General features: G+C 37.4%; 2 protein-coding genes across 2 annotated transcripts in view; one reads left to right on the top strand and one right to left on the bottom strand.

Moving 5' to 3' along the window:
- Positions 1 to 4,814: 4,814 nt before the first annotated feature.
- On the bottom strand, positions 4,815 to 5,897 carry LOC134218342 (ovomucoid-like). Its single transcript, XM_062697282.1, is given in 2 exon segments — positions 4,815 to 5,246; positions 5,585 to 5,897. Coding segments are annotated over 2 exon segments (558 nt in total). The 5' UTR covers positions 5,838 to 5,897; the 3' UTR covers positions 4,815 to 4,941.
- A 14,777-nt stretch (positions 5,898 to 20,674) lies between these two features.
- The window catches only part of LOC134213877 (EF-hand domain-containing protein D2 homolog), a 56,959-nt gene continuing 49,981 nt past the window's right edge, over positions 20,675 to 27,652 (top strand). Inside the window, exon 1 of the mRNA XM_062693317.1 lies at positions 20,675 to 21,409. Coding sequence (XP_062549301.1) covers positions 21,240 to 21,409 — 170 coding nt within the window. The 5' untranslated portion in view covers positions 20,675 to 21,239. The remainder of the gene's footprint in view (positions 21,410 to 27,652) is intronic.

Genomic DNA, 27,652 nt, shown 5'->3' on the forward strand with positions numbered 1-27,652 from the left:
GGTCCTAGGCGAAATTGCGAAATACTCAATACGAATCATTATTCAAATTTTTCACGATTTACTCAACTTTACTAATAATTTTCGACTGAGGAAATATCATATAAATCAGTCGGAAACTATAACGAATGTAACTGCTGAAGAAAAAAATAAAACCCATCCAGCCGTTTTCGAGTTATGCGGATACGAACACAGACCATTTAATTTTTACCATATACAAGAAGATTGTCTTTACTATTTTTTGTTTTCTTTCTTCAGACCAAGTTTCTTCAGACCAGTCCCTTCGAGTTGTTCCTAAACTTGTATGATTGGTGAGATCAGATCGATCGTATAAACATTTGGTAACCCTAGACACAAAAGCTTCAAGGAAAGTATGGCGAAAATATCAGAAACAAATATTAAAATTTTATACGATGATTTATTATTTTCCCGTGGGCGCGTGCGAAATACAAGACTTTTATATCCATGTTCACCAAAAATTTGAATCCGCAATTGAAAATTTTGATACTGAAGCTTATTATCAGCATTTTAAAAAACCTGATACTGAATTCATTTTATGTTATAAAACTTTAATCTGATACAGAAGCAATTTTTTTTCTTTCCGATAGGTGACTATACTGAAGTGACAGGTTAGTTTATTTACATTTTGCAATATGTTGTATATAAAGCATAATTGTGTTCCACAAAAATATCAAATGCAACATGGTTATGTTGTATATTGACTCCACCTCTTGCGCTTTTCCGTTGTAAATAGGTTATACAGAAGTGGTAAAACCAAAGATCTGGCGATTGGAACTGTTGTAAATAAATCACAGGAACTTATTTATAATTTTATGTGTTGCTTGGGTTACACGAAAAACTTTTGGTGAATAACAATAGCGGTGTAAAAAATACAAATCATTAAAATTTGATGATTTAATCATTAAACGCAAAGCGCATCTTAGGGCCGATGCTCACGTAGCGTCTTTTCAACTCAGCGTTAAAAAGACGCAGGTGTACATCGAGAAAAACCGGTAACGCAGCGTTGGTCGTAATGCCGATGCATATCTGCGCTATTTGACCATCTTAGCCTTAGATCCTTTTTCCATAAAAAAAAATAAACGAAAATACAGGTTGCGATTCAGTCTCAATTTCCACAACAAAAATTTGGAAAGGAAAAATGGAAAAATATAAAAAAAATTCGCCGCGCCGTGCAACCGCCGCACATGGTTCTTGGCATCACGCCGCCGACACTTTTGCATCAACGGACTGCAGCTACAAATTTGAAAAAATATTCATGTTTTTACAATAATCCAAGAAAAAAACTGATAAAGTGCTGGCATTCAGAATGATTTTTGAACAATTCTCCCTGAAAAATTTTGCTTTAAATTGTTAATGAAAAAAAAAAACAAAACATCTCCTCTCCGAAAAAAATTCCATGTGAATTCTGTCTGAAAATTCAAAACAGTCCCGTGGGAAATACATATATTTTTCGGTGAAAAAAAAAAGTTCAAATTTTCAGAAGTTTTTCGAACATTTTAAGGAGTGCACTTCAAAATGTTCAGTCTCCAGTTAGCTTTGCGAGCAAAGGCGTAGGGTTGCCAACCCGGAGATGACGAGTTCGATTCTCGTTCCTGTCTAGGATGTTTTCGGGTGGGAAACATTCTCGACATCCTAGGTATAGTGTATCCATCGTACTAGCTACACAAGATATATAATCGTGCAATGGCTGGCATATAAAAGCTTTCAATTTATAACTAAGGAAATGCTAATAGAACATACTAAGTTGAAAAGCAGACCAACTTCCAGTTGGAATATGGAGCCATAGAAGAAGACTTCTAAATTTTTCAAGAAAAAAACTCTTCTGAATTTCCGAAAGATATTAAACAGCCAATGCCACAGGAAACACTTTGATATTTCTGATGATTTTTTGTTTTTGGATTTTTTTTCAAATTTGGAATTTTGAAATGAAAATTTTTCGGAATACTCTTTTCCGAGGCATTATTTAGAATTTCCACGGAAGAGTCTATGCATTATTTTAAAAAAAATCTTTGGATTTTCAAAAAATAAATCCAAATAAATTCTAAATCTCGAGATTCTTGTTTTTTTAATTTGTACCATAAATTCTTCCAAAATTTCATCGGGAATTCATTCTTCTTCGGAAAGTCATTTTGATTTCTTTGTAGGTTCAGCTAAACATTGCTTTTAATCTTTACCATGCAAAGATGCAAAGGAATTGATTTAGAAATTTTAAGGAATTTCCACATCAGAAAATCTTTAAATTTTGATTTAATGTTTTAAGGAATTCCTTCAAAAGTACATTTTTTTCGTTATTTTCACTTGTAAAAACATCGAAATTTCCTCGGGAAATTCATTATTGGTGTTTCAGATGAACTTTTTTCGATTTTCTACTGGAATTCTTAGGAATTTCCATCGGAAATATTTTGGCATATTCCGAATAATTTGTTTTGGAAATTTAAAAAAAACTGCTGAAAATGTCTAAAAATTTCTTTTGGAAAACGAAAAAAATTTTCATTGGAAATTTAGAAGAATTTCCTTCGAAGATTCATTAAAGTTGCCCAGGATTTTGAAAAATTGATTATTTTTTTTTTAATTTATACTGAAACCTGTTAATACCTGTGAATATTGGAATGTAAACTAATTTGATGATTCTGAAAGCAAAACTGGAATTTCTACAGGAATGCTACTCAAAAGAAACAACAGTAGGAGGTTTTATTTGCATCTCTAAGATTACATATTAACTTTGTGATTCTCTGATAAATTTTTTGTTGTAAGAGTTCAGTTCAGATGCTTCGCTGAGGTTAATATATATTAAGAATTTCCAGTACCTCCAGAGCTACGGAAGGTCCCAAATACTCTTAGGAATCTATAGGGATATTCAGTGATAAACTTTATAATTATTTTTAAAAAATTACTGATAAAGAAATTTAAAAAAAAATATAATATAGGGATTTTTTGGAAAATTTCTAAACCATTACAAATTTTTCTCGAAATTTTTATAACATATTCGCGTGTCCACATTTTTTTGTATCCTCCTGATGCATCGAAGGTGTACGAGTTCTAGATATCCTAATACCCGATACACATTACAACATGATAACATCATCAAAATGTTCGAATTCATGAAAATTTATAATTTCCATGCTGGGTTCAGTTTGATTTTGAATCAGTTGAAATTGTCCATCTTCAAAATTGATCGGTTTAACCATATGTTTTAGTTACATAAGCTTTTTTTTAATTTTTGTACTTGAGAAAAAAACCACGTGGTCATAGAGGGGGGAGGGGGGGTCTGTCAAATGACCACGATAGACCACATGGGGGGAGGGGGGGTTGAAAATCTTCAAAAATGTGACCACGTGGTTTCTGGATGGCCCCTTCGGCAGGTTTAGTCATGAACGTCAACAAAACCAAATCGTTTGATGTAAACACAGTGACTCCTTCCAGTTTCACAGTAGCCGGGCTACCAGTGGAGAATGTTGAAAGCTTCCAATATCTTGGTAGCCAAATGGCGTCAGACGTCGGTACCAAGATCGACATAGGCGCACGGATCAAGACAGCAAGGGCTGCCTTTGCGAGTTTAAGAAATATCTGGAAAAACAGGCAGTTAAGTGAACGCACCAAAATACGAATTTTTAACTCTAACGTGAAATCTTTGCTGTTATACGCTAGCGCAAAATGGTGTGTATCAGTGGAGAACACTCAACGGCTGCAGGTGTTCATTAACAGATGCCTGCGGTATATGATTCGGGCCTGGTGGCCTCACAACTGGATCTCAAACACCGAGCTCCATCGTCGTTGTCACCAGAGGCCGATAGCAACAGAAATTCGGGATCGGAAGTGGGGCTGGGTCGGCCACACTCTACGTAGGGGCGGAAACGAAATCTGTAAACAAGCATTAGACTGGAACCCAGCGGGACATCGCAGCAGAGGCAGACCCAGAGGCTCATGGCGGCAAAGCCTCAATAAAGAAATAAAAGAAGTCAACCGAAATCTAACCTGGCAACAGGTTAAAGCGATAGCCGGGCACCGCTCAGGATGGAGATCTTTCAAGTCGGCCCTTTGCACCACCGGAGGTGTACAGGATTCATAAGTAAGTAAGTAAGTCTAAGACGAGTTTAGTACGTTCCATTTAATTCCACTACGTTTTGTTATCTTTACTGATACGTATTTCGACCTCAACTGTAAGTACTTAACTCGACTTAAGTATGTTCTAATATGATAAGAAAATAATTGTCAGCTCTTAGTGGAATGTCTCCACTTGTCATAAGACAAGTTCGTACTATCCCATTTAACTCGATTTCGTTATTCGACCTCAACAGTATTAGGCCGTCTTCAGTGTCTCGTACTTGTACGAACGCGTCTTATGACAAATGTATGAATAGGTCAAGTTGCTTAAACACTCGAGCACGATTACGCTTGTATTTTGCGCAACGCTGTCGATAAAAAGTTATTTCCCATACACGATACCTGCGTGGTGGCGTTGATATGATGACTCGCGAGCTAGAAGAGTCATAGAGTTGATATTTTATTTATAATTGTAAAAAGTTTAGTGTGTCAATTATATGCATTGGAATTTGTATAACATAACATCTCAGGTAATCAGAACAGATTGTTGCCCCGATTGAGAGCCACTTGTAATCAAAATTCTAAAAGATCTACGGATACCCAAAAATTGGTGGTTTAAGACGGAAGAACTTGTGTTTCGATATGCCTTCTGCCTGTTGCGAAGTGTTTTTATATGGGACACTGTATAGTAGTCGTCAATTTCCATAACAATCACTTTCGGATATCGTTTTTCTTTCCAAAAGGTAAATAAGTTATATTGAAAATTTTATACTTGTTTTTTTTCTGTTACATAGACACCAATATATCATTCACAACATATCACATTTCACCAATTGTTTCACATATTTTGTACATCAATACTCAAGGTTCCACATTTTTTCAATATTCTACAGGAACATTTTCGTCCACGTTATCTGCCAAAATGTCGCATGGTTGATCCGCAATTTTACTTAGATTGTTCGCTCTTCCCAAATCAGAGGCAGCTTCGCATCGTAGAAGACAGTCATTGTTGTAGGTCTTGAAATCGCTTCCGCAAACCGGCATGTAAATCCTCGGACACGCACATACTCCCCTCTGGGAGTCACTCCGAGCCTCCGCCATCAGCAGAACCAGTGAAAGGGCAAAAATACCCACAAATATTCCAGAACGGCGCATTATTCGTTATCGTTCTAAACGTTCTGCGCTTTTTGCAATGACTGAGTCATTAAAATCGATCAGCAATATTTTTATATGAATTCAACAAACCTAGAAGCTATCTAGAAATCACCCAGTTATCAAATCACCCAAGATAACGCTCACCGACGCAAAATGGTCTATCGGCGACGAGAGTGCTTCAAGTGTTCGACCACATGCCGGAAGGCGAGCGATAAGCCAGAAATCGATCGAATTAGTATGCACATACTTACCTACTTGTTTCACAACGAATCGAGAAAAAGAGCAAGGAGCAGCTTTTGAAGCACGGGGAACAAGTGAACAAACAATGAGACATTTACGGCTTAGATCACATATTTATTTATCAATCATAGTTCTGTATTGTCGCAGGATCCATCTCGGAGTTTCTTCAACGATAGTCTGGTACCGGTTGGAGTAGCCATAGCGCAGGTCAGGACACAATCGTTGGAGTAGGTAACATTGTCACTGGCGCAGACGGGTTGGTAGATCAAAGGGCAAGGACAGGCCGCCATCTCTGTGTAGATGTCGGCTTGGGCTTCCATCGAGAGCAGTCCCACGATGATCATGGACACCGCAATGGCAATTACGGAAACGGAGCGCATTATAACTTGACTTGACTTGGACGGTGAATTGTGACTTTCTAACTAATGCGATTCCGGAGATTTTTATTCACTTATGTGGCCAGCTTGGATTGGTATCTCGCTGTTAACCGATTAGATAAGATACCGGGGGAGTGTGGGTTTCCCTTGTACTTGGTGACCTCGCTAGGTACACGTAAACAAAGGGAGCGAATATTTGATCAACATTAGATGTTAGTAATAGAAATAGATAGAAACGACGCATAAGTGTTTCTAGCTATCTTGTCATAATAATGAGAACAGGGAATGATCTACATTTGTTTACAATTAGCTTGAATGATGAAAATAAATTATTTACTTTCGTAATTCTCCGTCTTAATGGTTTTGGCAAATAAGATTTTGTATGTTGGGTTGAGAAAGATACTTTGCTTAGATTAGTAGTGTTACACAGAGGGTTACGGCAAGGTGATGGTCTTTCGTGTCTGCTATTCAACATCGCTTTGGGGTAATACGAAGGGCAGGGATGGACACGAGTGGTACGATTTTCACGAAGTCCTTCCAGCTATTTGGCTTCACCGACGACATGGATATCATGGCACGTAACTTTGAGAAGATTGAGGAAGCCTACATCAGACTGAAAAGCGAAGCTAAACGGACATCATCAACACGTCGAAGACAAATTACATGATAGGAAGAGGCTCAAGAGAAGACAACGTAAGCAACACGCCACGAGTTTGTATTGGTGGAGAAGAAATCGAGGTGGTTGAAGAATTCGTGTACTTGGGCTCACCGGTGACCTCCGATAATGATACCAGCAGAGAAATTCGGAGGCGCATCACGACAGGAAATCGTACGTACTTTGGTCTCCGCAAAACGCTTCGATCGAATATAGTTGGCCGCCGTATCAAACTGACTACCCTAGTAACTTTTTGGTTTTATAATGGTTTTAAGGCACACTTGTAGGCTAAATTATGGTCTTCAAGAGTGTTATAAAACTAGACATGTTGGTTGGGTATTGTAACGGCCATTCGGTCCGTTACAGTCTTGTAAATATTTATAACAAAGTAATTTGATTTCATGTAATTATATAATAGTTTAATTTTCCTGTAAATAAATTTATAAATTTATAAAATAATGCCATTCCAGTACACCGCGTCTTTTTAAAAGCTCTTTTAACTATGATATCCCTCATGCTCGCAGAACGCTCAGAACGTTCTTGATCAACGTGCCCGACCATGTGGCGAGCGCGTGTGATTACGTGACCGGGTCGGGTAATGACCATCCACCTGGGGAAAATCCCAACAATGATAGGTTGCAATCCGAATAGATCAATTGCTTCCTGAACTTCGATCGTTAGGAGGGGGAAATGCGATACTTGACTTTGACTCGATCACTTTGATCTGGATTGTGGAAGAGACAGGAGTAATCCGATTAAGTTTCGCGTCGTGAGGTGATATTACAGGTGACAAGTGACAAGGTAGCCTCTTTGAATTTACTAATTCAAGTTAAAACTCTCTCCTAGTCATCAAATGGTCTACCTAATCAACCAAGTCTTTCCTGATGTGATCAGCCGCGGTAACAACCCAATTATGTCCTCCAAGTATTTGTCTTTCACTTGCGTCTCAAGTCCAGGCATATGCGATGTTGTAAGGTCTCCAAATTGTTCTGGAGTTTGAATCAAATGGTCTACCGAATCAACTGAGGCTTCCATGATGTCCCCAGCCACGGTATCAACCCAATTATGTCCTCCGAATATTTGTCTCTCATTTGCGTCAGAAATCCAGACATATGAGATGTAGCAAGATCTCCAAATCGTCCTGAAGTTTGAATCAAATGGTCTGCCGAATCAACCATGGCTTACATGATGTCCTCAGCCGCGGTAACAACCCAATTATGTTCTCCGAGTATATGTTTTTCACTTCAGTCTTAAACCTTCTCGACTTGAGTCGAGTCAAGTACGAGACACTGAAGACGGCCTTACTGTTGAGGTCAAAATACGTATCTGTCAAGGTACAATTAAGTGGTGGAATTAAATGGGATTGTACAAACTCGTCTTATGACGAGTGAAGACATTCCACTAAAAAGCTCAAAATAATTTTTTTAACTCCTGGACGTATAAAATGTTGTAAGGTCTCCAAATTGTCCTTGAGTTTGAATCGAATGATCTACCGAATCAACAATGGCTTCCAAGGTGTCCCCAGCCGCGGTATCAATTCAATTATGTCCTCCGAGTATTTTTCTTTCACTTGCATCTCAAGTCCAGGCATACGAGATCCAGGCCGTGGCCGTGGTAACAACCCAATTATGTCCTCCGAGTATATGTCTTTTGTTTGCGTCTCAAATCCAGGCATATGAGATGTTCTAAGATTTCCAAGTTGTCCTGGAGTTTCAATCAAATAGTTTACCGAATCAACCAAGGCTTCCATGATGTCCCATGCCTTAGTATCAGCTGAATTATATCCTTCACTTGGATTTTAAATATAGGCATATGAGTTTTTTTAGGATCTCCAAATTGTCCTGGAGTAAGTATCAAATGGTCTGCCGAATCATCCAAGGCTTCCATGATGTTCTTAGCATCGGTATCGACCCAATTATGACTTGAGTATGTTTCTTTCACTTGCGTCTCAAATCTAGACATATGAGATGTAGTAAGATCTCCAAATCGTCCTAAAGTTTGAATCAAATGGTCTGCTGAACCCACCAAGGCTTTCATAATTTCCCCAGCCGCGGTATCAACCCAATTATGTCATCCGAGTATTTTTCTTTCACTTGCGTCTCAAATCCAGGCATATGAGATGTAGTAAGATCTTGAGATGAGTTTAAATCAAATGGTCTACCGAATCAACAATAACTTCCATAATATCCCCAGCCGTGGTAACAATCCACTTATGTCCTCCAAGCATTTGTCTTTCGCTTACGTCTCTAATCTGGGCATATGATATGTTGTAAGATCTCCAAATTGTGTTCTGGAGCTGCTTTCATTTAGATGATTCTGTTAAAATAATTCCGGTCATGACAAATTTCTGCAATTTATGGGGTTTTTTTTTTCCTGTGTAATAACGAACGGAAAACTGTAGCACAAGCGCCGATCACGAAGCCTTTAGTTGATTTGTTGCAGAAACGAAAACAATTTACGAACGACCGACAAAGAATGCAGCACTCAAACTTTCAACTACACAGTGGCTGAGTAAAATTGTATTGCCTTCTCTTTTTATCCCACGGAAATTTTATTCATTTTATTTAATAGCGGTGGTCCCGCTATTGGCGGAAACTGAGTAAAATATCCGTGAGAAGAATAGAGACACTGAGAAGATGAAAGTTAGCGTGAACGACCGGAATGGCGATGGCAAACAAATCATCCTTTGAAAGAAGGGATCATATCTTCCCTTGCCTCAAACCGAGCAAATGCCTTGATTGAACAAATGAATTATATACTCTCTTGCCTTCACCGAGAAAATGCATCCTTTGAAAGAAGGAATTATATCTTCCCTTACCTTGAACTGAATAATGCATACATTGAGATAGGAACCACACTTTATTCTTCCTTGTGTTATGCCGGGAAAATGCATCCTTTGGAAAAGAAAGCGTATACTTTTTAAACTTATGAACGACAACAACTTTTTAAGACAATGTTTATATCTTCTGCAGAACTTCATCTGCTTTTTCATTGCAATTCCCGTTAAAATAAATCGTTTTTGCTCTTGAACACTTACAATTTTGCTATTCGAGTTTCCGTCTTTTGTAGTTTGTCTTAGCCAACGATCTACTGCTATACTGACCCAGGAGTAAAAAAATGTTGAGTGGAAAATGCACGGTGTCAGGCGATTAGGCCGAATGGTCATTAGGCCGAAGGTCATTAGGCCGAATGGTCATTAGGCCGAATGGTCATTAGGCCGAATGGTCATTAGACCGAATTAGAGAAAAGAAACAAAAGTGAAAATGAGAAGTTCTTTTTTCACTTCACCCCTTCTTCCTTATCCCTTGTTGCATCTTCCTTCTTCTATATGTCTTCTTTTTAATTCCTCTTCCTTTTTTTTGTTTTTCGCTCTTCCCAGCCAACACAAAGTCGCATATCCTAGCATATAAGTGTACAAGGTAGAGGCGATATAGGTGCATGCCTCCATTTGACTGCATGCAAAATGTACGTATATGGCCTCCACTTTGTACACTTATTCACTATGATATACGATCTTGTACATGCTGGGTTCCTTCTTCTTTGTTACTTATTTCTTCTCCTTCCTTACTTCTTCTTTCTGCATTTTTCCTTCTTCTTTCTCCCTTCTTCTTTATTCCTTCTTCCTTTTCTTTCTTTCTTGTTGCATCTTTATTTCTGTTGCTACTTTCTTCCTCCTTCTTTCTTCTTCATTTTTCCTTCTTCGCTTTTTTCTTCCTTCTACCTTCTTCCTTCTTTTTCTTCCTTCTTCTTTCTTCCTCCTTCCCTCAGCCTTATTCCTTCCACCTTCTTCCTTTTTCCTTCTGCCTTTTTCGTTCTGCCTTATTCCTTCTTCTATATTCCTTCCTCCTTCCTTTTTCCTTCTTTTTTTTTCGCTTCTTCCTTCTTCCTCCTTTCTTCTCCCTTCTTCTTTCATCCTCCTTCCTTCTGCCTTCTCCCTTCTTGCTTCTTTTTTCTTCCTTCTTCCTTATTCCTTCTTTCTTCTTCCTTCCTCTTCTACCTTCTTTTGTCTTTCTTTTTCCTTCTTCGTTTTGCCATCTTCTTTCTTATTTCTTCCTTCTTCTTCCCTCTTCTTTCTACCTTTTTTCTTCTTTCTTCTTCTTTCTTATTTCTTTTTTCTTCCTTCTTCCTCATTCTTTCTTCCTTGTTCCTTCGCCCTTTTCCTTCTTTTTCCTTCCATCTTCTTTCTTCCTTCTTCCTTCTTCTTTCTTACTTCTTCCTCCTTTTTCCTTTTTTCTCCTTCCATTCTACTTCTTCCTCACTCCGCATTACTTACTTCCTTTCTCTTTCGATTACTACAACTTGATACTAAAGTTTACTTAGGGTTTCTTGGTAGATATTCAAAGACAATAGCTTGGACTAGCGTGTTGAAGTGAAATAAAAACAATAAATCCATAATTAGCTTATCTATGAGCGAAAGAGAGCCTCTCTTTTGCACATACGACCTATTCTTAAAGCAATCTAGACTTCTCACTTCCCAGTACACATTCGGCCTAATGGCCATTCGACCTAATGACCATTCGACCTATTGACCATTCAGCCTAATGGCCTTCGGCCTAATGACCCAGCATCATGTTCAAGCTATAATAACTACACCCAATGGGGGTACCTCAATGAATGCTCGAAGGGGTACCTCTCAAGAAAAAGATTGAGAACCGCTGGGCTAGAGGATCTATCTTCTATACCCAAGCAACTACAAGTTCAGATTAGACTTGAGGATTGAACTAAGAAGTTCACATTTAGTTCGAATATAGCTCCATTGTTCATAAACCGAACTTAACTCTCAATTAATACTATTAATGAACTTGAAAGTTCAAAAAAAAGTTGCTTATTCCTCTTCATCTGAACTTTCAAGTTCACGACATGCTGCTTAAAGTATTTCTCCGAGCTTCTAAAAAGAAGTTTGGTTCAAGTACTAACCGAACTTCTAATCAGCTTGAAAATTCAATATTATTCCGAACTATATAGTTCACACCACGCTACTTTGGAACTTGTTCCGAACTTCTGCTATCAAGTTCTACGATAGCACAAACCGAACTTGGTGGCAGCACAAAAGTTCACAAAATAATTTTTGATGTAGTTTTTTCACTTCACAACAGGGATGTCAGGGGATATTTTCAAATGTCTTCACAGTCAAGTAAAAATGTCTTCAAATGTCTTCAATATAAAAATTACGATTATCAATGAGAAATTTCAAAATCCAACAGGTTTGTAATTTCAAGCATCTCCTTGTTTTTTGTAGCATCAACACTCAAATTGTTAGAAATCAAGAGAATATTCCTTCAAATCTTCACGAATAAGGGCAGTGAATTTCCCTTGGATTTTCTAATGAATCTAACGGATTTTTCTAACTGAATTTCCATGTGGAATTCCTCTGAGTTTCTTTTTTAAGAATTCCCTGAAGGTATTCGGAAGAATTTCCACAAGATTTTCTGAAGAAATTTTTGGCTGATGGATTTTTCGGAAGAATTCTTAAAGAAACTCCTAAAAGGTACGGAGGAATGGTTGTTAGAACATCTAAAGGAACTTCCGGGTGATATCCTAGTTCCATTAGCATGGAACTTGTGGAGGAATTGCAGAAGAATTTTCAGGAGGAATTCAGGAGGGATTTTTTGGAGGAATTACTGAAGGATTTTCCCTAAGAATTCCTGAAGGATTTTCCTGAGCAATTACTGAAAGGATTTCCAGTGGAGCTCCTGAAGAAATTTCTTAAGAAACTTCCGGAGGAACTTCTGGATAACTTTTTGGAGGAACTTCCTGAGGTATTGCTGCAGGAATTTCCGAAAGAATTGCTGGAGGAAATAACAGAGAAATTTCGGAGTATATTTCAGAGGTACTATTGGAGAATCTTTCGGCAACATACTTGGAGAATCATCAAGAGGAATTCCTGGAGAAACTTCCGAAGGGATTTTTGGAAGAATTTCCGAACGAATGCCGGCAGGAGTTTCGAGAGGCATTCCAGGAAGAACCGGTGGAGGAAGTCGTGAAAGAAACAATTTGTGGAGGAACGACTGGAGAAACGACTGGAGGTATTTCCGACGGAATTCTTCGAGGATCCTACGGAGAAATTTCTGGACGAACTTATGGAGAAGCTTCTAGAAATACTTCTAAACGAATTTCTGGAGAAATTTTCTGAAAAATATCTGAAGGAATTGGCGGACGAATTCCTGGAGGAATTTAAGAAATAATTCCAGAGAGGGATTTACTGGAGAAATTCTTGGAAGGATTCCCAGATAAAAATCTGGAAAAGTGTCCAATGATATTTCTAGGAAATATACCAAAGGAATTCAAGGAAGAATTCAATGAAAAAGTGTAACGAGTGTTCCCTGAACTTTCTACTGAGTCTTTAAAAACACTCTGGCGGATTTGTTTATGAAATTTCTCTGATTTTATTCATCAAATTATTTACCGTGGCAATTGTAAAAAATAGCCATCCAACACCAGAACAATTTCAATTTCTTGTCCACGTTCGTAAGAATTTTCGATCATGGATACTAAAGAAAATTTACTGAGAAAATTTAAAACAATTTCCTGTTGAAATTTAGAACTTTCTATGAAAATGTGGTATATGGAAAATCCGAAGAGACATCCCTAAAATTTCAAATATATAAATCCGGAGTACATCCCAAGAAAATTTAGACAAATTTCTTGTGGAACTGAAAAAGAATTCGTTGTGGTAGTACAGATGATTCCCCCGCAAGAACTTAGACAAAATCTTGTGGAAATTGATACGAATCTCCCGTTTAAATTTTGGAAGAATTCCTTTATTTGCCCATACGAAAAGATCAGATGCATTATGAAGAAATAAAAAAAAGGTTCTAGTACAACAGTTAAATATAGATTTAATCAAGTCATTGTAGAATTCTGTCTTTTTTGCCGTTTAGATTAAATAAGATCGGTTGGTTCAGAACGCAATGGTTCAGATGCAATGATCGAAGTCCTTTTTAACAGACACGTCGAAAACGCCACCGCTTCCAAGGAAAATTTAAACGAATGCTGCAATCGTAAATTTTTGAACCAGCACACAAAAAGTACGCATAAAAAAAGTACGTTTGACGTCTAAAATGTGTTGCAGTTATCAACCTTATCAACCGGCCAGTGTAAATGTGTTTTGGCGTTCAAGATTTTATGCCCGGGACATTAGCTTATTATGTATAACTTTTGTAATATTTATATACTCTGCATATAGAAGTCGCAGAATTTATAAGTTAGTATTCAAATTATATTTTCTATTCACTGGCTTATTGTTTTTTTTCTCCTTTATTTAAGTGATTTTTTAATTTTAAAATTAAGTTCATCACTAGCTTATTGATTGTCTTCAAGTACCTTTAAATAAGAAGATAAGTCTTCAAATATTTTGAAAAGTCTTCAAAATGTCTTCATGAAATACATGTCTTCACAGAGATTCAAATGTCTTCAAATTGAAGACATGTCTTCAAATCTGGCATCCCTGCTTCACAAGTACAAAGTTCTGAATAATACCTTGTACGAACTTGAGCATAGGCACACTGTTACAAAACAAAGTGAAACGTCAAACTGTTCAAAGCCCATATTTGAATATGTACGTTAGGTGGAAGATATTGATTTGGAAAATGTATTGGAGGTAACCACTTTCCTTCGATGGGACTCGAACACATGGGTTCGAGTCCCATCAAAGGGAAAGTGGTTACCTCCAATACATTTTCCAGGGCTTTGAGTCTACACGCGAAAAACATTCTGGGGGTTTCTTGGATGGTCGAGAACATATACTGTGAACGCATTGTAATCTAGGTGTCACTAAGAGTATCTACCAAATTTGGTTACGCTCATAGATTCAAAGGCCTTAACTCCCTTGGATGACCAAGAACATATACCGTGAACGCATTTTATTCTTTTCACCACTAAGAGCATGTAGCATATTTAAAACAGACTGGCTGATCTTTGGTTGCGTGTGTAGAGCCAAAGGCCTTCACTCCAAGGAATTCTTGGATGGCCAAGAACATATACCGTGAACGCATTTTATACTTTTTACCACCCAAAGGCCTTAACTCTAGGGAATTCTTGGAAGGCCTACGCATTTTAATCTTGGTATCACTCAGAGCATGTGCCATATTTAAAATAGAATGGCTTACCTTTGGTTACGCGTGTAGACCTAAAGGTCTTAACTTCAGGGATTCCTTGATGGCCGAGAACATATACTGTGAACGCATTTAAATCTTGGTATCACTAAGAATATCTACAATATTTGAAACAGGCTTGCTGATCTCTGGTTACGCTTATAGACTCAAAGGCCTTAATTCCAGGGAATTCTTGGATGGCAAAGATCATATACTGTGAACGAATTTAATTCATTTTAACACTAGGAGCATGTACCATATTTCAAACGGACTAGCTGACCTTTAATTTTGAGTGTAGACCCAAAGGCCTTAACTCCAGGGAATGATTGGATGGCCGAGAACATATATTGTGAACGCATTTAAATCTTGGTATTGCTAAGAGCATGTCCCATATTTAAAACAAAATGGCTGACCTTTGGTTACCCGTGTAGACTCAAAGGCCTTAACTCCAGGGAATTCTCGGAAGGTCGAGAACATAGACTGTGTACGAATTTTATTCATTTTATCACTAAGAGCTTGAACCATATCTTAAACGGACTGGCTGACCTTTGGTTACGCGTGTAGACCCAAAGGTCTTAACTCCAGGGATTTCTTGGATGGTCGAGAACATATACAGTGAATGCTTTTAAATATCGGTATCACTAAGAGTATCTACAATATTTGAAACAGGCTTGCTGATCTCTGGTTACGCTTATAGACTCAAAGGCCTTAACTCCAAGGAATTCTTGGATGGCTAAGAACATATACTGTGAACGCATTTTATTCATTTTATCACTAAGAGCATGTACCATATTTGAAACGGACTGGCTGACCCAAAGGCCTTAACTCCAGGGAATTCTCGGATGGCCAAGAACGTAAATTGTGGACGCATTTTAATCTTGGTATCATTCACTCGGTAAAAATATTTACAATGTACAAAATCAAAGCACACGCCTTCCTTCATAACCTTTTTGAAAAGGTGCAGTTTAAAATGGGTAGGATTTTCAGATATAAGCAAAATAAGCATAAAAAATATCACTGTTTTCGTACCCTTTTTTTTTACTAAAACCCCTCATTGCGAGGTCCCCGCCCACCTGTGGTCAATCTTAGGTAAAGTTCTGAAAGACGATTAAATTATCTTTCGAAACAGCCCAAAAATCCGGAATTGACCAAACAACCAAAAAGTTATAACAATTTCAATTTGGGGTTAATATGACCCCAGAGCACAGACAACGTAAGTTTTTCAATAAAATTAGACTGTAGCGTTTATTTTCAATATTTTTTAAGCAAATTTGCACGTAGTGGAAAGATCTCGGCGAGTTTTACCAAACTACCAAAAATTACAAAAATCGGTTGAAAAATAAAAAAATGGCAGCTTTTCAAAGTAGCCTGGGGTCATATTGACCCCAGAGCACAGACAAAAGGTTAAAGAATAAATCAATTTTGGACGACGCGAAGTTCCTCGGGTCTGCTATTACTGAATAAAAAAAAAACGCTAGACAAACCTACTGTTTCTCAAACGATCATGCCACCTCACGTTCTTTTACACTTGTCATAGAAGATATTTAATAACCTATGTAAGACTATTACATATAAGTTGCTGCAACCAAATCAATGTGATTTGTTCTACTTGGGAGCCGTATGGCTATATGATATCAGTGAGTGGAAAAAGTTTGGAAATATTGATCACAAGTGACCAAAAATGACAGGAAGTTATGTAAAAGTAGAGCAACATATTTATAGCGGTAATCATAAACATACATAATATGAAAAAATATTTGAGCTCTCTTAGTGGAATGTCTTCAACTGTTTAAGACGAGTTTAGTACTGTTTTCGTCAAGTACGAGACATTGAAGACGGCCTCACAGTTGAGGTCAAAATACGTATCTGTAAAGATAACCTGGGGCCCTCCTTAGCCGTGCGGTAAGACGCGCGGCTACAAAGCAAGACCATGCTGAGGGTGGCTGGGTTCGATTCCCGGTGCCGGTCTAGGCAATTGTCGGATTGGAAACTGTCTAGACTTCCCTGGGCATAAAAGTATCATCGTGTTAGCCTCATGATATACGAAAGCAAAAATGGTAACCTGGATTAGATACCTCGCAGTTAATAACTGTGGAAGTGCTTAATGAACACTAAGCAGCGAGGCGGCTCTGTCCCAGTGCACACTGGTTCAGAAGCCCCCAAAACGTGCGTTTTTTAGTTTTCGACCTAAAAACTACATTTTAGAGTCATGATGTCTTCAGAAGAGTTGAAGGATATTTCTTGGGCTTGCTTTTGATAAGAAAATATCAATGATCTATCCACCTTGAAGGGCGGTAAGGAATAAAAAATTTACGCAGATGTTCAAAAGCAGTGGTTGTTCTCTGCAATGTTATAAAGAATGTGAATTGGAACATCTTTTCTGAAGACACAATATTTGACAAACGGTTTTGTAAGGAATTAGAGCACGTTTTGTATGACTGACCCCCAAAAATCATATTTTGAGCATAACTTTTTAGAAAATGATTTTAGCACTATGGTTTATTTTAGAAAGTTGTGCGTAATGACAAAAAACATGTTTGTCTAGAAGACTACTTTGATCTATCTTGAAACCTGTCAAAGTTATTAAGGAATCTTTAGAAAAAATAGTCAATTTTCACATCAACACACCATGAATACAGTGACTATAATAACAGTGTCGTCAAGTGTCAGAATTGGAACAGAATCGTCTGTCAGTTCCATACAAATGCGCGTTCCAAACGAGCAGGAGACCTGTCAAACGTGGCACATGACGTTACTCTTCTTATAGGACTCTAACCATGAAATGCGGCAAGAGGCGGCAAGCCAAACAGCCACCATCTGAAAGATTCGGTTTTAAGCTACCGAATGCACAATGTTTTGTTTTGTTCCGTCGTGTTCCACTATTGTTTTGAATCAACTTAAAATAGTCCTTAATGTACGTTTTTCAGTACAACTGTAAACAATTAAAAAGTGGCTAACATGATTGGTTATTTATTGCATAGTAACAATCTCCATCAAGATGAAACAGCCACATTTAAGACAAACGGCTGTCATTTGTCGAGATTGTAACCATGCAATAAATAACTAATCATGTTAGCCACTTTTTAATGAATCGCCTGCTTCGAGCGTGCTTACAGCGGCACACTAAGAGTTAACTTTCCGAAATCAATATGGCGAAAGGTATCTAAGATTGGATTTCTCAAAATTAAGCACCTTAATCGAAAAAATATTTGATAGGCGACCTTCCTACACAACTGGTACCAAATAGTTTTTCGTGAAAAGTTCCTACTTTTGAGAAATCACGTCTTAGATGCCTTTCGCCATACAAATTTCTGGTGGTTAACTCATGCTGGTTATTTGCGCATATACGATAGCGCCTGGATGTGGCAGCGACGGGTAGAAAATCAGCCACAGCCATTCATTGTTTACGTAACAATTGTACTGAAAAACGTACATTAAGGACTATTTTAATTTGATTCAAAACAATAGTGGAACACGATGGAACAAAACAAAACATTGTGCATTCGGTAGCTTAAAACCGAATCTTTCAGATGGTGGCTGTTTGGCTTGCCGCTTCTTGCCGCTTTTCACGGTGTTTTGATGTGAAAATTGACTATTTTTTCTAAAGATTCCTTAATAACTTTGACAGGTTTCAAGATAGATCAAAGTAGTCTTCTAGACAAACATGTTTTTTGTCATTATGCACAACTTTCTAGAATAAACATAGTGCTAAAATCATTTCTAAAAAAGTTATGCTCAAAATATGATTTTTGGGGGTCATTCATACAAAACGTGCTCTAATTCCTTACAAAACCGTTTGTCAAATATTGTGTCTTCAGAAAAGATGTTCCAATTCACATTCTTTACAACATTGCAGAGAACAACCACTGCTTTTGTACATCTGCGTAAATTTTTTATTTCATACCGCCCTTCAAGGTGGATAGATCATTGATATTTTCTTATCAAAAGAAAGCCCAAGAAACATCCTTCAACTCTTCTGAAGACATCATGACTCTAAAATGTAGTTTTCAGGTCGAAAACTAAAAAACGCACGTTTTGGGGGCTCCTGAACCAGTGTGCAGTGTGGGGATGTAATGCCAATTAGAAGAAGAAAAGATAGAAAAACGTAGTGGAATTAAATGGAAAGTACTAAACTCGTCTTAGACCGTTGATTCATAATACGATTTATGAGATCAAAATAGCTTTTACTGAAGCTTGGAGAATCATTAACAACCCAGAACTCAACAGTAAGGTCGTCTAAGTCGAGTCAAGTACGATACACTGAAGATGTCTTACTGTTGAGGTCGAGAGGTGAAATTAAATGGAATTGTACAACACAACTCGTCTTATGACAAGTAAAGACATTCCACTAAAAGTTCAAAATAATTTCCTTATCAAGCTAAAATAATTTTCTATGTTTTAACGATTTGCATTTATTCAACATTTCTTTGTAACAATATGTATTGTCAATTTGATATCTTCTATCTACGCATCAACATTCAACGGAAGCGTGATGGTGGCTGCCCTTCCTCAAGGTCGTACCCCAGCATGTATGCTGCCAAACACGTGATTACACACATAGCACTTATACGACCTTGAACTGGCTTTTGGAGCATAGCAATCATATGCATCGTTAACGAACATGTAGACAATTTGCTTTATTTTTCCTTCTTTGCGCTGAAATAAATAAATTTACTTCCAAGAGCATGCTTCTAGCTTCTAGTTTCTTGGGGTTCAAGTATTTTTCAAACTCCGTATACGGTATGATAACAACGTAAGCACTAATACAGCATCCAGGCAGGTGGAACAGTCAACAATATAATTATTAAGAATTCTGAGACAGATGTTTGAAGTAGAGAGAAGTTCAGCACACGCTTTAAAGATCCAACATAAACCAATAAATGCTCATTATTTTAAAATACGTGCTATCAATTCTTCTTCTTCTTCAATTCTATAGACGTAAAAGACATAACGTTATTTTTAGAGAACCAACCTTCAACATTTTGATCACGTTTTATTTTATCTATGGTTTTATGCTCGGGAAAAATAAGTGATCAAACTTCTACAACTGTTTAATCAGTTCCAATTGAACATTACAACACAGGGAGTTATTTTATTAAAACATTTTAGCGTGCTGAGCGAACTGAGAGACATTTATTTGAGAGAATAGGTAAGCAAGAGCGCATAACGCAGAACAAACATGACCTTTCGTAGTGAAAAGAACACGTTGGTAGTTGAACTGCAGTTATGCACTTGCAGCTGCTTGCTTATAGCTTATGCGCATGATGAAATTTGGACTTTATTTAATGTACATACAACAAATTTATTGGCGGATAAAAGTCAGGTAGAAAACGAAGTAATAGCACTAGGTATAACAGTGACTAATGAATTCCTATCAAAGCTTTTGATTATAAAAATTGGAGAAAATATTCATAAATGGAAACCTTGTTTAATTTCAAATAATTAAAATTATTTTTTAGGTCAATCTCGCTTTTGGTCATCCATGGCGATCCAGAATCATCGATTGTTTGATTCATTATTCAAACTATAGATAGTGGATTCTATATAGATTATAGATACTACTATCTATGATTCAAACCAATGCGTTTGTTTCCGTTGTCGCTAGCGTGCTATATTCAATGTTCTCATTCCAGCTCTCTAGGGAGCATCGATAATAATAAAAGTAACTATAACGCACGCTAAAAAAAAAACAAAGTTAATGTTTTATGTTTTCCTTTTTCAAAAAGTTGTGCCGAGAGGCTATCCACTATTCAAATAAACATTTCAACAACTTCGTACCTAAAATTCCTAACTATTTGTGGCTATGCTCTATTGCTCTATGTACAGACATAACACTCGTAAATTTTCATCGTTCACTAATTTACTGGTCTATTTAAATAATTAATAGTTGGGCAATCAATCCTTCGGGGTAAAATTTGTTAAAAAAATATTTATATGAAATCGAACAGAACCACTTCGGATTGTTTTCGAGCGTATCTGTGGGGAGAGCACTACGTTTGCAATGCAGGCATGAGGCATGTTTATTATGACCGCGAGCAGTGAACGATGAGAGACGGAGAAGCCGTTAAAGAGTCGGCTATCGTTTGAAATTTCAGTTTTACTTCTACTTTCAACGGAGACGGGTGGTTCTCTTTGCGTCGGGTCCTTCCAAACAAATCAATGCCCATATTCATAACACTTACGAACGCTCTCGGGTCCAGCAATCAATTGTAGTAGCCTTGGGTAAAATAAAAACACAGCTTCCTTTGATCCGAATGTTTTACCAGGCTGATTGTTAGAAGCATTTGCATATCTACATGAACGTGTGACCTCTATCGGTGCGTACGTACATACATGGGGAAACAGAAAAAAGTGCAACAATAGTAAGTCAGCAAAGTTCATCTCCATCGTGTATGTGTCGAATGCAATTCAATTGAACTGCATCCAACCTCGACAGTCTGAGAAAAACTGATTCGAATAATTTAAATTGGAAAACGCGCAATTGGTAAAAAGAGGGTGGTTGTGTTAAGTGATCCTGCCGTGCAGTACGCCTACAGCTAGTTCTATCCTGTCGGATTCCGTTCGAGTGTGGTAGTAGTAAGGAGCCATATAGAAGAGTGGCTGCTATTGATATCACAAATAACAAAGGGCGTAATACAGAACAGTAGTGGGAAGAAAATGTCAGCAGAATCGGAACTATTCTCGGTCCTGAACCGCCGTCAGCAGATCAACGATGCGTTGGAAAATGGCGAAGAAGTGAAGCACACTTACCGTGTCGTCAATGTCTACACCGAATTCCACGAATTTACGCGGAAGGAAATTAAGGATTACCAGGCGACGTTCTCCAAGTGAGTATAATAATTATCTGTTATCCTTCTCGGCTTCCTTCTACTGCGGCAATGGCCATTCAAGCGTCGGCACTTGGCACGTCCCATCTGTCGGTATCTTCACTGGATGGAAGAATAGGCAAAAGCAGGATATAGAGATAGATGCGGATGGAACATAGGCTGCAGGTTGGTTTGTGTAGGTAGGTCAGGAAAAAACAAGTGGGAAATTTGTGCATCTCATGAGTTGGAGCTGAATTTTGTTTTCATTTCTGCGCACCACACAACATATGGTGTCAAGAATGTGTCGTGACATAATTTGAATCAAAGAACTGAAAACTTATTGATAATGTTGAACTTTTTATTAAAATTTCTAAACAATTAGTACCAACGTAAACCGCGTGTAATTGCATATCTGTCCCACATGAATAAGACACTCAGAAAAGATGAGACGTTTATGCGAATACAGGCAATAACAATATAGACATTAATTTTACATTTTCAACAAATAATATAGATATGCAGCAGCACATAGATTCAATTTGTTCATGTTCTAGCTCACAATGAATTTAATTTGATTATGGATTTTATTTGTTCCTTGGCATGGATATTGATTTTATATGTGCTGCGTGCATTTATGAACTTCATCAGTGATAGACTATGAATGTTTCACAATATCATTTACATATAGATAATTGGTTTATAAAATAATTGGAGCTCACCAAGGATGGTTTCGATCATTTAATGATTCAGTCATTTAGTAGTTTGTCAATAACTCAATTCAAAGAAAATTATTTTGAGCTTTTAGTGGAATATCGTCACCTTTCATAAGATGATTTCTAGGGTACTTATTCAAAAGGACGTATGTGATTTTGTAAACAAAGATTGAAACGTCGTTTTGGCCGATCTGATAGCCCTCCCACGCAAACCATCACCATACACAGATAGGGGGAGGCTTCGGCTACCTGTTGGTGGTGTTGGTTTGCGTGGGAGTGTTATCAGATTGGACAAATTGACGTTTGAATCTTTGTTTACAAAATCACATACGTCCTTTTGAATAAGTACCCGAGATTTTATATTATCCCATTTAATTCTGTCACTTGATTGTAGCTTGACCAGATACGTATTTCGACCTCAACAGTAAGGTCGTCTTCAGTGTCTCGTATTTCACTCGACTTGAAGAAAATGATCGCATCGCAGCTGAAAGCTTTACTCACCTTTACTGTTGAGGTCGAAATACGCTATACGTATACGCTAAAGTTTCAATTTTGTGGTGGAATTAAATGGGATAGTACGAACTCGTTTAATAACAAGGCATTCCAGAGGCTGAATTCTGAAATGTGCTGGTGGCTATGTTTTTCTACGACTATGTCCAATAAACACTGATCTTTACCATTTTTTATGTTGATTTATGGGATTGGATTGACATTTTTTCGCAAAGCTATATCAGCCTAGGGGGAATGACGGCTTTGGCAGGTTTTGTTCTATTATTGTCAGGGGTTTTTTTATGATCGATTATGCTCAAATTTGGCCTAAACATTCTTTGCATATCAAATTTCATAAAATTCGATCGACAAAAACCCCCCTGACAATAATAGAACAAAACCTGCCAAAGCCGTCTTTTCCCCTTCTTTATTCACCTATTTTTTTTAAATACGTGAAACATGGTGTCCCACATTAATAGGTACACTTAACAAAAATGCATTTTTTTTGTTTTCAAAAATTTACATGTAAGATAAAAGAACTAAACCATTGAAAACTTAATAATCATCGGTTTTCTAATCATATAACGCGTTTAAATGTAATTTACTTGTATGCTAATACACCTTTTTATTATTATTACAAGCACACTTGCTTTCAAACGCCGGGTTTCAACTCAAATTACATCTTTGATTTCATATATTTTCAAAATAGAAATAGTTCATCCTTACGACCTTCTTCATTAGAAACCATAGAAAATATTAGAATTACACCACTTGAATGTTTAGGATTTAAACCGGAGCTGTATTGGGGAAATTTTATTGACATTTTGGAAGTTTTTTTCAAACTATCTATCTATTTCTATTCTATTCTATATATATATAAAACTTAATGTTTGAATGTTTGTATGTTTGTATATATCTAGCAACTTTTTTCAAACGGGCCTAATTGATTCTGACCTTGATTTTTGGAACGGCGATTGTGCTCTTCATTCAAACTATTTCGGTGAACTTATGTGCCCAACAGGAAAAATAGATTCCGATCTAGTAGTAACGTCAGTTGTACCAAATATGCAGAATTAAGAGAAAATAGGCCGTTTCAAATTTCAAAGGTCAAATACAGTTACGCCTATTTGAAAAAAGTTCCTAGATATGTTTGTATGTATGTTCCAGCATAACTTCTGAGCCCATTGACCGATTTCAACCAAATTTGGAACACATATTCTTTATCTTGAGGAGACCACGGAATAGGGGATTAAGGGATGCTCTTTGGAGAAGGGGGAAGGTGTGCAGGAGGTGTTATTTATCAACTCAATGTAAGCCTTGAACCCTATGACTGATTTGAACCAAATTTATATCAAATATTGCCTGTCTTAAGGAAACGATTTTAGTGGATGCGGGTAGGTCGTTTTAAAAGAGTTGATCAATTCAGTATAACTTCTGAACCCATTTACCGATGTCCATCAACTTTGGAATCCATATTCTCTGTCTAAGGAAGACCATTTCAGACTGGGTGGGAGTGTAATAGATGAATGAGAGAGTTTAGTATAAGTTTTTATCGCATGAGTTGATTCGAACCAAACTTTTTAACACGCTTTCTCTACCTGGGAGGCTGGGAGGGACTTTTCTAATGCGGGAGGTTATTGGGGCTGGAAATTGTTTAGAAAACGACTTCTGAATCCTTTAGACATAATTTAAATTTTCTATTGTTTAGTTCATCCGAGGTTCTTTAACAATGTACAATGCTCCGAAAACCGATTACCCGAATCGCTAAAAAAAGCAAATCCTCGACAATAATATTATTTGCCGAAAATGATACTTCCCGATACACATATCCTAGAATATGACATTTCCCTGAAAATCGCATAATCCTGAATGAAGCAGGCCATTAGCATAATTTGTCATTTTGCCATGGAAGGGCATTTGGGATGATTATGAAAAGCATCTGAAAAACCTTTCATAGAAAGCATGCACTTGCTGGGTATAAACCAATGCTAATTGTTACCCCAATTATCATCATAGTTTGCCTAGTGGAAAGCAATGATTAATGTGCTTCCTTCTGGATGGTGGATGTGATTGCACTTTTAAAGTGGGCATTCGCCCGGAATAAGGAAATGGTGGGTGTGATCCCTTCTTTAAAAATATGTGTTTGCCCGGAATATGGTATCGGGTTCAAAAAGCTAGTCACATATTATTTTTAAATCATTGAATAAATAAAGTAAGCTAGCCAAACTTTGCTCAACATTTTTAAATTCAACCCTCGAATCCCCACAACAAAAATTAGTGCAACCGAAAAAAAGATTATCCTTAAAAAACGGGGTGCACCTAATAATATGGGATAGAGTGTAATACGTTGCTTAAAATCTTATAATTACTCAGTCTGTCCTAGAATATTTTTTTTGTGTCTTTGTTAAGGAGACTTTCAGTCCTAGTATCTGTTAATATACTTAACGGTAACAAAATATTAAGTTAGTCTTACTAGCGCATTCCGCATCCATTGAAACTTTAACAACAACGTGTAAGGGAGGGTTGTAGAAAAAAAAACGTTGCGCTAAAAATCCAGCATGATCGAAACCAAATAACTAATGATCGAAACCATCGCTTGTGACTCACCTTTATCTGAACTCACAGAAACGTGGAAAAATAGAACTTGAGCCTATCGGCTTCTAACAGAGTCAGCTAATAATCAGCTCTTCAGAAGCCTCTAAGAATTAAAAAAATCATACTTTGGCGTCAGAGTAAGGATTTGGGCACTAAATGCGGTCCAGAATAGTGATTTTTAATTTTCTATATGACTTAAAAAATGCCTAAAAGCGTAAAAAGCGACTTTCTGGTAGATTGTTTACGTGCTACCTAACAAGTTTTAGTGAAGTCTTCAACCTTGCGAAAAATCTTCTTTTTTCAAGCATTTTTACCTAGTTTAAAAATGTATCAAAATCGGTTTTATAACAGCAGGGATTAAATCCAAAAGAGAATGAGAAAGTCTCTTATTTATCATCGTTGTATACATATACGATATGTAGCATACCGCGAGAGATTTTTTTTGGCAAGCTGTCATGATAAATAACAAACTTGGGAGGCTAAGGGTAAAATCAGCAGTGATTCAAATCGTTCGGGGCTGGCAGTTTGAATATGAATCTGAAACATTCATTTTCCCAGCAGCTGTTCTAGATTCATTTTTTATACCAGTCAAATGTCAAAAAAATAAAACTGGTATAACGCTCCGTTCTATTTTCTGCAGATTTGAACCACGATTGAATCACGAGATTCAAATATTTTCCAATTGTTTTGGTGTATGAATGCGTCATTTTATCTACGGATCAATCCAAATTGCAATTACGGCGCCTTTCTTGGCGCCAACATGATGATTTCATTTAATTGAAAATTTGAAAAACATGAATAGAACACTGCTGGGGAAACCAGCGAGTTTGTTCTATTTGGCTCCAGATTCAAACTAGAATAGTGGTCGAAAATTTGGAATGAAACTGAATCACTCCTGATTTCACCCTAAACCTAATAATAAATTTCTTCTAAAAAGCTCCAAACGCGGCATTTCAACTTGTTCTACACAGCTGTGATGTACCCAACACAAAAAGAGCGATAGCAAAGCTAGAATCGTCACTTCTCTGTGGGGGCTGCCTGGGGGGCTGATTCGGAACAGTTTTTGCCTTTCTTTTATCGTTGTTCGTTATCTATTGAGAGCGATTTCTGCAAACTCTGGAGATATATTTCTGCCCCCCAAATGTGTTAAAAACCATTCTTCCTGACACATCAACCCCACCCATAAATTCCGAAATTAAACATTGAAAAAGAGGGGAGGGAATTAAGAGATTATTGACTGATTGTTGGAACAGATAGTGTGTGAGAAAAGAGCACAAAGCAATAGTTTACTATTGAAAATTATTGCACTTCAATAGTGATTTTGAAACTAAGATAAATCTGCAATTGAAAACCTATCATTTTTTCTTGTCGGTCAGATTTTTATTAATTGGTCGGGGTTTAGCCAAACCGCACTAAGCTGCTTTTTGACTGATTTGTGATACTTTGTTCGCAAAACGAAAACGGTAATTATTTCATGTCAATTCATGCGTACATATGAGGTCAGAATTGGGCAGAGTTCTGCCAAATCGCGATCTATAAAAACTGTTACACGAAAACTTTGGCAAAAAAATGGAAATTTTTCATTGGCGCTTGGTGCGATTTGGCAGAACTCTGGCCAATTCTGTCCTCATATCCTTATCTAAAATAAAAATGCAGTCCTACGTTAATAATTAACTCTTCAAACTGGCAGGATATTTTCCAGAGCACCTGTAGTACCTGTAGAGCACCGCTTTCTACGATGTAACTTTCAGTACGATAAGCAGACACACGCCTCAGCGCGTCCACTCCATTCAAATACCCAACTATGGTGGAATGCTGAGCTGCAACACAAACGAAATGTCCTTCCGCTGTTTTCTGCGTCATCGTTCCGAAGGAAACAGAGTGTCTTTTCGCGAACTTGAAGCGGAATATAACAGCTGCGTCTCTGCTTCCTTCCGTGAGTATATTGCTCTAATCCACGAGGAAGTAACAGCAAAGTCGTCAGCATATTGGCGGATTTCTAAAGATAGGAAAGGTGCTGAATCGATACCGTTGGAAATGAGCTTTGGCGACAAAGCGAATCATGACTTCGAAGCCTCTGTCGATTCAAATTCGTCTACAACACCAACTCTCCGCCACATTCCACGGAACTTTTAAATTCACTACCATCATGCGGTACCCGTTTTCCACGTCCAACTTTCACTGTAGCAGACATCACCCGTGCACTAAACTCTATTGGAAATTGTCTGCAGAAGGTTGAAAATTATCGCCCTATTTCTATCCTTTGCTGCCTGGCCAAAACACTGGAACTTCTGGTTCATGATAAAATGTACTTTGCGGCTAGACCTTTAATCTCGGATTATCAGCACGGTTTTGTGAAGAATCGTTTTACAACCACGAATCTAATGACGTCGATTCGTTCGAAAAAAATAAATCAAGTGGACAGCAAGTACGTGGATTTTTTGCAAGCTTTCGACAAAGTTTCCCA

This window comes from Armigeres subalbatus, chromosome 2 (assembly GCF_024139115.2).
Source record: "Armigeres subalbatus isolate Guangzhou_Male chromosome 2, GZ_Asu_2, whole genome shotgun sequence".
Taxonomy (NCBI): domain Eukaryota; kingdom Metazoa; phylum Arthropoda; class Insecta; order Diptera; family Culicidae; genus Armigeres; species Armigeres subalbatus.